Source organism: Danio rerio, chromosome 23, assembly GCF_052040795.2.
Source record: "Danio rerio strain M-AB ecotype USA chromosome 23, GRCz13ab, whole genome shotgun sequence".
NCBI lineage: Eukaryota > Metazoa > Chordata > Actinopteri > Cypriniformes > Danionidae > Danio > Danio rerio.
Window position 1 is genome coordinate 15,506,339 of NC_141043.1, and position 13,819 is coordinate 15,520,157.

The 13,819-nt window shown below is 37.2% G+C and overlaps 1 protein-coding gene across 1 annotated transcript; it reads left to right on the plus strand.

The window, feature by feature from the left end:
• Positions 1-4,500: 4,500 nt before the first annotated feature.
• lmod3 (leiomodin 3 (fetal)) lies at positions 4,501-13,023 on the plus strand. Its single transcript, XM_087306711.1, has 4 exons — positions 4,501-4,767; positions 7,960-8,231; positions 8,482-9,993; positions 11,957-13,023. The coding sequence occupies exons 1-4, from the start codon at positions 4,587-4,589 to the stop codon at positions 12,002-12,004; spliced, it is 2,013 nt and encodes a 670-aa protein (XP_087162837.1). The 5' UTR covers positions 4,501-4,586; the 3' UTR covers positions 12,005-13,023.
• The last annotated feature ends 796 nt before the right edge of the window (positions 13,024-13,819 follow it).

Consider the following 13,819-nt stretch of genomic DNA (forward strand, 5'->3'; position numbering starts at 1 on the left):
GAAACCTGAGCACCTGCAGGAAACCCACGCGAACATAGGGAGAACATGCAAACTCCACACAGAAACGCCAACTGACCCAGCCGAGGCTTAAACCAGCGACCTTCTTGCTGTGAGGCGACAGCACTACCTACTGCGCCACTGTGTCACCTCCGTTTATTATTATTATTATAGCTACCCTTCAGAACATTTAAAGTTTCTTGGTTAATCTAAAAATAATTTGTTTCTAGATTTAAGTCTACTTTAACAACATTGTAAACTTGTTATTATTAAGTACTGTTGTTAATTAGATACTGATTCTAAGTCAGTGGATATTTCATATAATTAAAATAAACTGTTTAAACCAAAGGACTAAGCAAAAAAGTAAATTAATGAATGAATGTATGTTTAAACCATAGGTCTCAAACTCGATTCCTAGACAGCCACAGCTTTGTACAGTTTTGCTCCAATCCTAATCAAACACTGCTGATCCAGCTAATCCAGGAGTTCAAAACTACTATAAACCATTAAGCAGGTGTGAGTTGGAGGTGGTTAGAGCTAAACTATTCAGAGCTCTGGCCCTCCAGGAATTGAGTCTCAGAACTTTAACCTATTAACTGCCCAACCAAGAAAAAATGTGGATTGCATTTCTTAACTCCTAATGTCCTTAGTTAACACACTCAATGCATTTTTTCAACACATCCCATCATTTCTAAAATATATCAACCTCTACCAAATTACCAAAATGTATACTGGAATTAATACATATACTATGAAAAATCTGAAAATATTTTATTCAAAATAAACATTTTTGAATACTAAATCATTTTCATTTTTTGAAGTATGCCATAAAATATTTCAGATTCTCATTTAATATGTTTGTTTTTTTTTTAACAATAAAACCAAAATCAAGTGTACCAGTGCAACAGGATTATGTTTGTTAGAATTTTCCAATGCTGTGGGTGTAAACCATTGTTTAAAACAGTCATTCTTTAAATTACTTTTACAGTCATTACTTAAAACAGTAAAAACATGGTCAACTGTTTGGTGGAACAGCAGTCAAAGGGTTGAACACTTAAGTAAAAAAAGAATTTGATTGCCATTTCTATGATTGCTAAGAAAAGTGTGGCATCACCTTACAAGTCAACTTTATTTATATAGTGCTTTATACACATTATAGTATAAATGATCAAATAAATGATAAAATACACAGGGAACAACACTTTAGTTTATATTGCCAATGATAAATGTTGTAAAGGTCATTTTAAAAATACACTGACAAAGCAATCCAAATAAAATGTGCTCAATGAAATAATAAAAAAAAATTAAATGCTATGAATAAGATTAACCACACAATATTTAGTTAATTCAAAGTGGGATTTAAAAAATACTGATTCGATTAAAAAACGAAAAGGTATCTCATCACAAACTTAAAAGTCTGCTTGGGGCATTTACATGAGCCATTTTTAACTAAAAATAGAAAATTTTTATGCTTTTGTCCATTTGGTTACAGCAATGATAAATTATAGCATAAAACAAACCTTTGACAGGTTTCGAAGTGCAAATTTGTCTCTGGGTAAACTATAAAGCCAATGTTGACGTAACATGTTCAGTCTACTGGTATAGGCAAGTTGTTGACATCCAAAACATCATTGCAAGGACTGTGTTTGTGCTGCTTAAAATGCCAAGTCACATTTTCTTTCTTTATGACATTGTTTTGGTGTACCCTTAGGGCCTGTTCACACCAAGACACAATAACTAGAGAAATACAATAAAGATAGAGTTCTTAAAACCCTTCTGAATGTGAAACAATAGACGAGTTCTGTCCTTAGCTGATGTAGAAAAAATATATTGTTGGGATCACTTTCAAAACAATTTTTTTCTCAGCTAATCAATGTGAAAACACTGACAGCCAAATAGATTTACAGTGAAAAGTACTTTTTGTTAACCCCTCTTTTCAAAGATTATTTAAAGATAATGACTGTCTAGAAAAAAAATGGTTATACCATAGGAAAGAATGATAAAAATACATGATGAAAGAAAGAAAAATGAAAAGTTGTTCCAACTGGGCTAACAAGCTTACACAAAAAGTACCTCAGATATCCAGTGATGGTAACTTTGTGCTGACTCCTTTGAAAATGCTGGGACAACTCTTTTTTTTATTTCACAACAATGATTATTGATTGCTGACTTTGTTTGATCAGATTATTTTATATATATATAAAAATTCACTGGTCAGAAGCGCTAATGACATTTGAGGACACCTGCTGGTTACAAGGAGGCAATGACAAGTAAAAAGCATAAACTCAAAATAAACAATTTTATCCAACCCAGCCTCATTCTGATTGCGTACCCCTATATACATTTCTGGAGAGTGCCAAATACGTCCCAGGAGCTATGTTTGCAGTTTTTGTGAATCCACCAGAGGCCGCTGTGTATGCTTTATCAGATCTCAAACTTCTCTCACGAGTGCCGTTCACTCCTGCTTATCTCGCGTAAATCCACCAGAGGCCGCTGTTGACTGACTTACCGACTAACCGACCAATTCCCCCCATTGTTTCTCAATTCCAAGAACGCTGAGAATGGACTTGCGCTCTTGTTAAGACCGGTCTTGCCAAGTTAACTTGGAAGAACGAATTTGGGAGACCACGAGAACAGAGAATGTGTCCTGTGAGAAATGAGATGCTGGTTCTTCTCTGGTCTGTCCTGATGGTCACATGACCTTCACACACTTTTAATGGAAAATTATTTAAACATTACAGCATTCATACAATGAGTTATTATTTTCCACCTTTTCACAATATATACTATGCATAAAAACCCTACAAATGTACATTGCACAATATAAATAAAACAAATTTTATGTCCTCCATTCTTTCGGTCTTGAGTTTTGGAACTAAACTTTGGCAATTGATGATGGCGTGGACACAAGATCGTTCAAGACCACATATTGAGAAACAGCCACAGTGTTTTAAAACCCAACCAACAGTGTTTTCAAAAGCAATCCAGAAAAAGAAAAGCCCTCACAGCAGCCTGATTTTTAACACGTTTTCAGATTTTTCTGCTTTCTCACCCTATTATTTACTTGTTTGTTTTATTTTTTTGTCTTACCTGCTTTCTGGAACCATACTTCGCCAGACTCAAACCCTGTCATCACAGTCAACTTCGCTCTGCATCTCAAATCCTCCAACATACGTATTTGAACATTGGTAACAGCTAAAAGCCATTCATACAGAGGTAATCGGTCAGCTGGTAGCACGAAAAGGAATGGCTTCATACCATCCCGTAGCGTTCATTTTAAAGAGGTTCCGCTGGCTAAATAATTTGCGATCGCCAGAAATGTATATAGGGAGACGTTTTCCGAATGAGCCTATATTGATTTTATCATTCGTCAGAGTGAATGAAGATATATTTATATTCATATTTATGGTTACTGTTCTAGGTGTGAACATACTTAAGACCTTGTTGATCTTTGTGCTACTAACACTACCATATTAATAGTTTACATTTTCTAAATGACAACTACAATGTAAAAAAAGAAGCCACACACAATTAAGTTCCACAGAATTCTTTCATGTAGTCCCAACACAAATTGATTAAGTTAACTTAAAGAATTTAAGTAACAAATTGGTTGTACTAAAAATAAAAATCACAAGAAATATAAGCAACATTTTTTTTTTGAGTGTACAAAATAATTTGCAATTAGTAATACTATAATGGGGTTGTTAATTCTACATTTTAAATATTATAACTGAATACTGTGAAATGGTTTCATGACAGGTTGGTTGGCCTTTTGTCTAAAGGTTATCATTAAAACAAAAAACAAAAAAATTCAAGCAGAGAAATTGGTCAAAAAATCTTAATGTGCAAGTTAAAGGGTTATGGTGAATGACAACCCACACTTATTTTTGATTCTGATTTTCAAACTCTATCCATATTTTTCCTTGACAGCACTAATGTTTGTGCAGTCTTTCCATCCTACATCAGCCTGCTTTTCCTGACTACCCAGCTTCCTCTCCTGTAGTGTTCAACATCAGACAGGTTTTATTTTTGTCTTCATAGAACTGTGGAGGATTAAGGGTCAGAGTGGTTTCAAATCACTATATATTTCTAGCGCTGACAGCACGCAGCATTTGAACACGTGGAACAAGTCTGAATTACTGGCCATGTAACCAACCAGCTGGGGTTTACAGCGAGCGTCCTCTTTTCTTGTGGTCACCCTGTTATTCCAGTTAGATAAAATGTTTGTAGCCAAAGTCTTTGGGGTCTGAACTGCCGGGGCCACTTGACTGGCATGTCCACCTGCTGCTGTTTTTCTCTATCAAGCTCTCTCTCTCTCTCTCTCTCTCTCTCTCTCTCTCTCTCTCTCTCTCTCGAGTCCGTCATGTTGAAATATGGGGGACGGACCAGCTGACTCAAGCTGCTGAAAAAAGTCTATGCCCGTATGTCCCCACTTGTTCCATAAATACCATCCCCTCAGTTGAATGGAGGTTATTTTAGATCGTACATGTGGCGTAAGGCCTTGAGTCCTCCTGCTTGTCTGGAACTAAGTGACACCACACTTTAGAGGCAGTGGCTGTAACTGAGTTCTTGAAAACACAGAAGTGGACATGTCTGAGCGCACTGAACAGGAATCATACACAGACAAAATCGATGAGGATGAGATTCTGGCAGGCCTCTCGGCGGAGGAGCTCAAACAGCTCCAAAGTGAGATGGACGACATCGCTCCTGACGAGAGAGTGCCGGTGGGATTGAGACAGAAAGACGCTTCTCATGAGATGACAGTCCGAGGTATTGCGTTCAGTTGCTTTTGTTGTTAATATAACTGTTTGTTGCCATTAATCCCGAGAACATAGACAATCTTTGTGAAAAGCTCTGAGGTACTGCAAGGAATTGAGTTTAACACTCAGCCTACTCCATCTCTAGCAAGCTCCCAGCAGACCAGTAAAACTGGTGGTCATAACAAACTCTTATTTTAGGAAAAGAAACTGTTAAATATAATTAAGCACACTTGCAGACATGTTGTACTGAACATATCCAATGCCCTGGCATTAAGTAAAACATTATTTCTTGCTGTAAAATTGTTTAATAGGTGAAATTTTGTCCAGTTTTTCTTTTAAATATCAGTCAGTGTTCAGGAAACCTGCTCTGGTGATTAATTGTGTATCTTTTAGTTTAAACAAACACTCCACCTTTTTTGGAAATAGGCTCAAATCACCTAGAGTTAAATAAAAATAAATAAACAGTTTTTTGTTTTTGTTTTATCTATTCAGCAAATCTCCAGGTCTGGCGGGAGCACTATTAGTTTAGCTTAGCACAGGGATGTCCAAACTCTGTCCTGAAGGGTTGGTGTCCTGCAAATTTTTACACTGGAATTTTCTCCCTGTAAACTTCCATTCATATGCACACGAATGTGTCAGACCGGAAACACTCGTGCAGTTTGCTCGTTTTGCAAAGTAGAGGTCTGCATTCCCGCAGCTGTACCACGGGAGCCTCGGGACTTGACCAGATTTCTTGCCTCGCGGGAATTAATTTTTGAATAAAGCGCAAGAGCGGTCAGTAACTGGTGTAATTTTAACAGGAGCAGGCAGTCTAACAATATCGCTCCCGACTCCAGAGTGAGCGAGCACGCGCATGTATGTGTGTGAATGAGAGAGCATGATGCTGTGTGTCACTTGTTTGTTGCTGTCTATGTGTGTGTATGTGTGTGAATGAGAGAGAGCGTAATGCTGTGTGTCGCTTGCTTGGTGCTGTTTGTCTATGTGTGTGTGTTTATACTTGACAGCTTGTTATAGGCTGTCTGGACTCATGTAGCTGGTCCCGTTGTAAGCGGGAATGTTTGCGGCAGGTAGAAAACAGGGTGTGTCGGACAGCGGGACAACAAATGACAAATATAAGCGGGAGCGGTCGGGTTCGGACTAAAACCTGCCGCGAGCAGGATTAAAAATTTAGTCCAGCACAGATCTCTATTGCAAAGTTCAAGCTTGGTTCAACAGATGATCAAAACATGACCTATCTAGACAGAAATTTTAAATATGGACCTATCGCTTGCTTTTTAAAATATCTAATCATTTTAGCGATCTTGTGTCCTCGTGTAACGTCATCATCAACTGCTAAAGTTCAGCTCCAATACTCAAGACCGCAAAAACAGAGGACACGTGAAACTTTTCGGATGTGTTCTTGATAGAGGATGCACTGATGCAGTCTTGAGCAGCAAACTTGCTCTAGAAGTCCCAGAAGTCCTTGCGACTTCAGGTGAAAAGTGCTGCATTTTATATAGATTTATTATTAAAGTTCAAAGACATAACTTATTTATCTCAGGAGTTTCCCTAAATTAAACTATGAAAGTAAACATTACCATGAAAATCTTAATAAAGGCTTAAACACAATAAAGAATGTTTATTTGCGGAAATTCATATTTAAATCTGTTTTATTTATATTGTGCAACTTATCTTTGTAAACTCTTTATGCACAGAATATATTGTGAAAAGGGGAAATACAATGAATGCTGTAATATTTAAATAATTTTTGGTTAAAGATGCGAGAGGGTCATATGACTATTAGGAAGAACCAGGGAAGAATGCAACATTTCATTTTTCATAGAACGTTCTCTGTCCTCGTGGTCTCCCGAGTTTGTTCTTCTGAGGTGACCTAGCAAGACAATCAGTTCTCTGCATTCTTAGAATTGAGAGACAGCCAATGTTTTAGAAAGCCTAGTAAGAGCTTAATTAGCTAGCCCAGGTGTGTCTGATTAGGGTTGGAACTAAACTTTGCAGGACACCAGCCCTCCAGGACCAAGTTTGGGCAAACCTGGCTTTGCAAAAGTTATTGAATCAGATTAGACCATTAGCATCTCACTCAAAAAATAAAGTTTTGATAAATGTCCTCTTTAAAGCTTGACAGACACACGGTGCAAATTTTCGAAATTTTCGGTGCAAAGGCTAGGAATTATACTCTCATTCCAGCTAATTATCAAAGAACTTTACTGTCGTACCATGTCTTAAATAGTGGTGTAAAGTAACAAATTACAAATTCTCAAATTTCTGTATACAATTAGTTTTTTTCAGAATTTTTTATTTACTAATAGTTTTTAAAATGTGCTTTGTGGTAATGAAAATTGGCTTGACATCAGAACCCAACATCAGGCAGACGACGTCAATGTCCAACCTAAAAGCAACCAAAAGAATCAATGTCTAATGATTTTACAGCTTGACGTTGTGTGGATGTTACTACTATGACGTCTATCAAACGTTGGATTTTGGTTGACCTGACGAATAAATGTCAATATCTGACATCAATATTACTTTGGTTTAACATTTTGGCTCAATGGTGGATTTTGGTCACTTGCTAGCACAACCTAAAATCAACTAAATATCAACTTCATTTGATGTTGTTATTGGACATCAAAATATCATTGTACTTAGACACTGGCCAGACACTGAATTTTATTTGGTCACCTGACATCACAAACTAAATCTAACTTAATATTAAAGTCTTATAATGCTGTGTGCCTGCTGGGCAATGACTAAATGCACTACAGAATGTTACGTTTAAACACATTCACAAATTACATGTAAATGCATCAGCTTTTTACAGAGTAATACTCACTAATCAATACTCTTGAATACTTTTGAAAGGTCTACTTTTTACGCCTACTTTGAGTAATATTTACAAAAGATACTTTTACTCTACTTGCACAACATTTTCAGGCAAGTAATGGAACTTTTACCCAAGTGTGATTTTTCAGTACTCTTTCCACCACTGGTCTTAATAAAAAATGTAACTTAAGAAGAGTCAAGCTTTAAATAGGTAAATTATTAAAACACTTTTCAGCAAGATGCTAACTGTCTAAACCAATTCAGTGATTAGCTAAGCTAAAAGTACTCATGCCCGACCCAGAGATCAAATATAAAAAATGGTGAAAATTCAAAAAGTGGAGTGTTCCTTTACCAACTGTTATACAGTGGATATGTTTAATTTCAGATTGCACTGAGCCTGAATCAGAAGAGGAGATAGATGAGGATGAAATTCTGGCAGGCCTCTCAGCAGAGGAGCTCAAGCAGCTCCAGAGCGAGATGGAAGAAATTGCTCCTGACGAGAGAGTGCCGGTGGGAATGAGACAGAGAGACCAAACTGACAAACCACCCACTGGATCATTTGATCACAGATCGCTGGTGGAATATCTGTACTGGGAGAAAGAGTCCAAACGCATGCTGGAGGAAGAGAGGGTTCCCACAACTCTATTACCCAGTCAGGTAAGGCTAGTTATTGTCTGCATTCTTTACAGTTTATAACTTTACTATTTATAACTGATGCAACTAGGAGACCAATTATACAACAACAACAAATGCCTTGAAACAGCATCTGCACTGTCACGCAGCGTTTCAGACAGGACATTCTATTTTTAGCCTTTGAGCAAGTTACTCAAGATTCATATTTTGTAGTCATTAATAGTTGTTCAAAACTTCAGATTTAACCTTTGTATCTATTTGTCATCATCAAAAGAAAACAAATGAGGAGCATGAAGCAAAAAATGAAGACAAAGTTGAAGAGCTGGAACTTGTCTATGAGGAGATTGTGGAGGAGGTTGAAGGGGGACAGGGAGATGCTGTTGTTGATGAAGTGATTGAAGAAGTGATAATGGAAGTTGAGGAAGAGGACAAAGTATGTGACAAGCCTGTCAAAACAGATCTTGATGCTACCGACCCCACAGTGACCTCAGAAGATGGTTTACAGCGCCCTTCAGAGTCTGCAGATGCAAATGTTGAAGCTAAGACTGACCAATCAGGACTTGACACAGAAACTAAAGTAAATGAGGAGAAGAAAGAAGATTCCACTGAACCTGCTCCCTCATCATATGAAAATTGGGTTCCAGAGAAAGAAGAAAGGGTCATATCCAAGCTAAAGATCCCAAAACTTGCTCTAGGTGGCAACACTTTTGTTAAAAAGACTGCAAGGCCTTCTGGGAATGAAACTAATTTGGAGTCCACTCTGGATAAAATTCGCAACAACAATCCCTCTGTCACAGACGTCAATCTAAACAATATTGAAAACATTCCAAAAGAAATGCTCCTTGATTACGTCAACTCCCTGAAGAAGAACCGACATGTTAAGACCTTTAGCATTGCAAACACTGGCGCAGATGAAAATGTAGCATTCACTCTTGCTAACATGCTTAAAGAGAACAGGAGTATCACCACACTAAATATCGAATCCAATTTCATCACAGGAAAAGGAATTGTGGCAATAATACGTTGCCTGCAGTTCAACGAGACATTAACTGAGCTTCGCTTCCACAATCAAAGGCACATGCTAGGACACCATGCAGAAATGGAGGTATCTCGTCTCCTTAAGGCTAACAACACTCTTCTGAAGATGGGTTACCATTTTGAACTCCCTGGGCCCAGAATGGTGGTCACCAATCTCCTCACTAGGAACTTGGATCGTCAACGGCAACAGAGAATGGAGGAGCAGAAGCTCCAGCAAATGAAAGAGCAGAGGAAGGTCATGGAGATGTACGAAGACTCTCTAAACTTGCCCCCTGGCATGTTGGAAATGTTGGGAGGCTACATACCATTGTCCCTCTTGCAGAATTGTCAAAATGGGGCTGAGGATATCCCTGAAGATTCTCCTGAACCTTCACCACAACCAAGTCCACCTCACCAGCTGTGCAAAACCCAACATCTTGCCCCACAACAGCATCCTCCAAATTTAAGTACAGGAAACCTCTTCGAAGAAGTACAGCTGAAAAAGACTCCAAAACGAAGAGATCCACTTCTGGAATGGAACCAATGTGATGAGAGGAAAGATGGAAGACCCAATGTTCATCTAAGGAGCGTTCCTAAAAAAAGGAGCATAGCAAGAGAAGGACCTGTGGATGAAAGAGCAAACCTAAAAGACATGATTAAGACGTTAAAGCCAGTTCCGCGTAGGCGAGAGCCACCAAAGGTGGACTTAACACCCCGGGATCACCTGCTCAGTGAGATTCGACAGAGCAATGTGGCCTATCTCAAAGCAGTAAGTGCTGTTTATGTCTCTCAAATTACAGTAACTGTGTGCATGACATAAGCTTGAGTGAGCCACATTGTCAAGTAGGTACAATGAGGAACAATGTTCTTAAACATTTAACAATGCAGGTCCTATGTGGCACTCTATCACTGGTTTTGCTTTAGGGTACTGGTTTTGTTTCAATAATTTGTAGATATTTTCAAGATATTTTTATCCTACATAACTAGCTTGTATGAACAGACAGAATAATTTATGCAAAAAGACTGATTATGTGGCACAAACTAACATCAACAAAACATAAGAGATGCATTTCTTCCTCTTAACAGTTGCTGTACATTCTTGTCAAGCTAAGAATGTTACTTTGCATTTAGCATACTTTTTCTCAGCTGTCTGTGATGCTAGCAGAACAGACCTGAAAAAAAAAACACCTTTTTAGACCATTAACCACTAGTTAAGAGTTGACAGCCCTGCTTAGATTAAGCAGTGTGCATGGAGTTTGTGAGTCGGTCCATTAAAATTCTGCACCTGCCCCCAATGAATTTGAGTGATGATTTGAATAAATTTATTTTTGTTGTTTTAGTATAATAACACAACACAGAGAGTCTGTTTTGTATAAACTGTTAATTACTGTTAGTAATTATGTATATTTATACTGAAACATTATCACCCGTCTACTGTAACAAAACATTACCAAAAAAATTCTTTACTTTCACAGAGCTATTTCTAAATGAGTTAATTAAATTCATATTTAAAGGTGAAAATGTGTGAATATTCCAAATATGTGATGACCCTCTACAACTCAAACCCTCAACAACCTCAATTTTTGTAATAGTATTTAAAGGGCCATGAAACCCCCCTGTCTCAGCAGTGTTTTCACACCTCTAGTTAAAAAAAAAAAAAAGTCAGGAAAGAGGGTAAGTCCAGCTTTGTTTAGGTGGGAGTGCCGAGTGGCCAAAGAGGGAAGGGTTTGCATGAAAAGGAGAGTTTCAGTACAAGCAGGCGCTGATTTTCACACAGGCAAAACAAACACAATTGCAGGGGGAAACAGCTACAGTGAATCTTTCAGCCCGTAATATTGAAGTTATATTAACTTACTGTAAATTTAGTAACTAATTCATTTTGACTAAGGTATGCCTTTAAAACCTGATAGAGTACTGCTAAAGATACTAACTTTGCCATCTAAATAAACAAACAAAGAACACTGATAACACACTTACCAAATCCGTAGAGACAGGACAATCAACACAAACTTTTTAAAAAGAAGACGAGTGGTAAACCAAGTTTTCACCATTTCCAGATGCAAAAAGCTCTTGGGTAAAAAATTTTCCTTACAAACTTATTTGTGTCACATGTTAGCAGACCACTGTAATCCCCACATGTGAGTCCAGCTGCGATCTCATAGCAGGGAAATGAATACAAAAGCTTTGTTGAGGCACATTTATAAACGCTACACTGACAACCCATGTCTCCAAACAATTCTTCTTCCACTTGTTTTCCACTTGTGGCGTCTCTTTGCCGTCTAAACATTATAAAAAGTAAAAACAGTCTTCAAAGCTATAATGCATATTAATGAAGTTGCACGTCATACACAATAGAGCGTGCTGATTGGTTTGAACCAAGTCTTTCTCTTGAATTAATGATGAAAACTCAAAGATGTCACATTTTACATGCCGGTACAGACATCCACAATGGACACACTGGAATTTACACAATTGCTGTGACATAGCTTCTAAATATATTTTCAAACCGGAAGAATGAATTAGCTTGAAACAACCAATTTTTAGTAAATGTGTTTTGGTGTTCCATAACTCTTTAAAAAAGGTACTATCTAGTTTTGAATCACTAACCTAAACTATTAAACTCATCCCACATATTGTGCAAATGACTTCTATTGTCTGGTTGCCTAGAATTGATGTTTCCTTTCATAAGTAATCAGATTTATAATTTTTTTATTTATGTTTCCCACCCACAGGTACCTCTTCCTAAAATCCTGGAGTCACAGGAAACTAGTCTCTTTTGAGACACACACATAACTTCAAATAGATTGCACAGTGGGACAGGGCCAACGTCAGACAGACCATGGAGAGAATGCGGCTCATGTGGCCAAACAATTCCATGGTGCTCCTCAACTAATGGAGAGAGAAGAGTGTACTTGTATCATTTGACCCAGGGGGTTGGGAATGGAGAGGTAGCTGGTTAGGCTTGCTTGAAAGAGTGAACAGTTACATAAGAAGATGACACAACTTGATGGGCACTTTGAGGGGGTGAATATCTGAACTGCAAAATTCAGTCAAACATAGATCCAATTCCAATTCTATTTCTGTACCCCTAGCCCTTGCTAATTTTTTTACCCCTTGGTTTCGAATATGGTACTGAAAAAAATCTCTGTTTGAAGGAGTACTTAGCCCTTCCCCTTAGCCCCTTTCACCTGATGCTGCGTTTACACCAGACGTGGAAGAAGTCACCAGGTCACCAGACAGACAGAAGCATTGCCCAAGATGTGAATTCACGTCTATTGTGAAGGGGATTTGACGTGCGAATGAAGCACGTAAACTCAAAATGGTAACGCGTCTATTTACACGCAAATAGTGTGATTTATCCACGCGTTCCGCATCTGGTGTGAACACAGAATAAGGAGAATTGGGCTAAGTTGAAGGGCTTAGGGGTAGAATTGGGATCGGGCCAAAGGGTAAGCATTTTAACCATTTATTTGCACAATAACTGTGTTTTGGGGGTCTGAGAACTTTTAGGGCAAAAAAAAAGTTAATTTTGTTGTTGTTTTTTTATCGCCCTTTAGCAAGTTTTTTTAATGCCATTTTTGTCTCTGTGTTCACGATGAAAGAACAATTTGTGAAAATGTTGAAGTCATATAAACGTATGAGTGACTAAAAAAACTGCAATTGACTACTGGACCATGTGTGCAGGTGGGTAAAGTCATTACCGGGAAGTAGCGGTTGGCTTGTAGTGTGAGGGCTGGTGGGTACAGTGATACAAATCAATAATTGTGTAACATAAAAAATAAAAAATTCATTATATCTATATGTTTTGTTATTTGTATTTAATTTTTACCATTTTTTTATTTATTTTGATCCACATCACATGTCAGGTCATGTTTTATTTTCCAGGGCATTTCAACAAATTTAAAGCCTGTTGTGCACAATACTGGATTTTTGTCATCCAGCTAAATAGCAGTAATACTCTGTAGTACGTTATCGTTAGCGAGATTTTATTCACATTTATTGATTGCCAATATTTCATAAATGTATAGAATGATGTTTTTCTTTTTTTCTGTGAAAAAAGAAGGATAGCATTTAGTAATAAAGGATTAAAAATCAGTTGTAGAGTTGAAATTTTTAAATTTGTTTTTTTTTTATTGTTGTTATTATAATGGACATTGGGTTTGAGAGGTAAAATGGATAGTTCACCCTAAATCACTATTTGATGAGTTTCTTTTTCTTCTGTTGAACACACAAGAAGTGGAATTCAATTGTTACAGGATTCCAGCTTTCTACAAAATGTCTTATTTTGTGTTCAACAGAAAAAAAAAACATAAATGTTTGAAACAAAAGTTGAATAAATGATGACATTTTTAACAGTGAACATTTGTTTTTGAATGTCCATCCATTACAACGTACAGTAAGTTCAAATTATGTGCAATATATAAAACAAAAACTATTCAAGTTTGTAACCTTTAAGTTAAAAAACTTCAAGAAAACAGTGACTTCTGTAAAATTTTATTTTAATTTCCTGCTGGTATATTGTTTTTGAAGTACAGATGTTAAATCAATTAAAATCAATTATTAATCAATTAAAGTTTATTAAATTTTGTGGAACT

Excerpts from the sequence above, each read along its gene's own strand:
- lmod3 (XM_087306711.1), top strand. The coding sequence starts at position 4,587 with ATGTCTGAGCGCACTGAACAGGAATCATACACAGACAAAATCGATGAG. Across the intron at positions 8,232-8,481 it reads CAACTCTATTACCCAGTCAG|AAAACAAATGAGGAGCATGA; the intron begins GTAAGGCTAGTT and ends CATCATCAAAAG. Across the intron at positions 9,994-11,956 it reads ATGTGGCCTATCTCAAAGCA|GTACCTCTTCCTAAAATCCT; the intron begins GTAAGTGCTGTT and ends TCCCACCCACAG.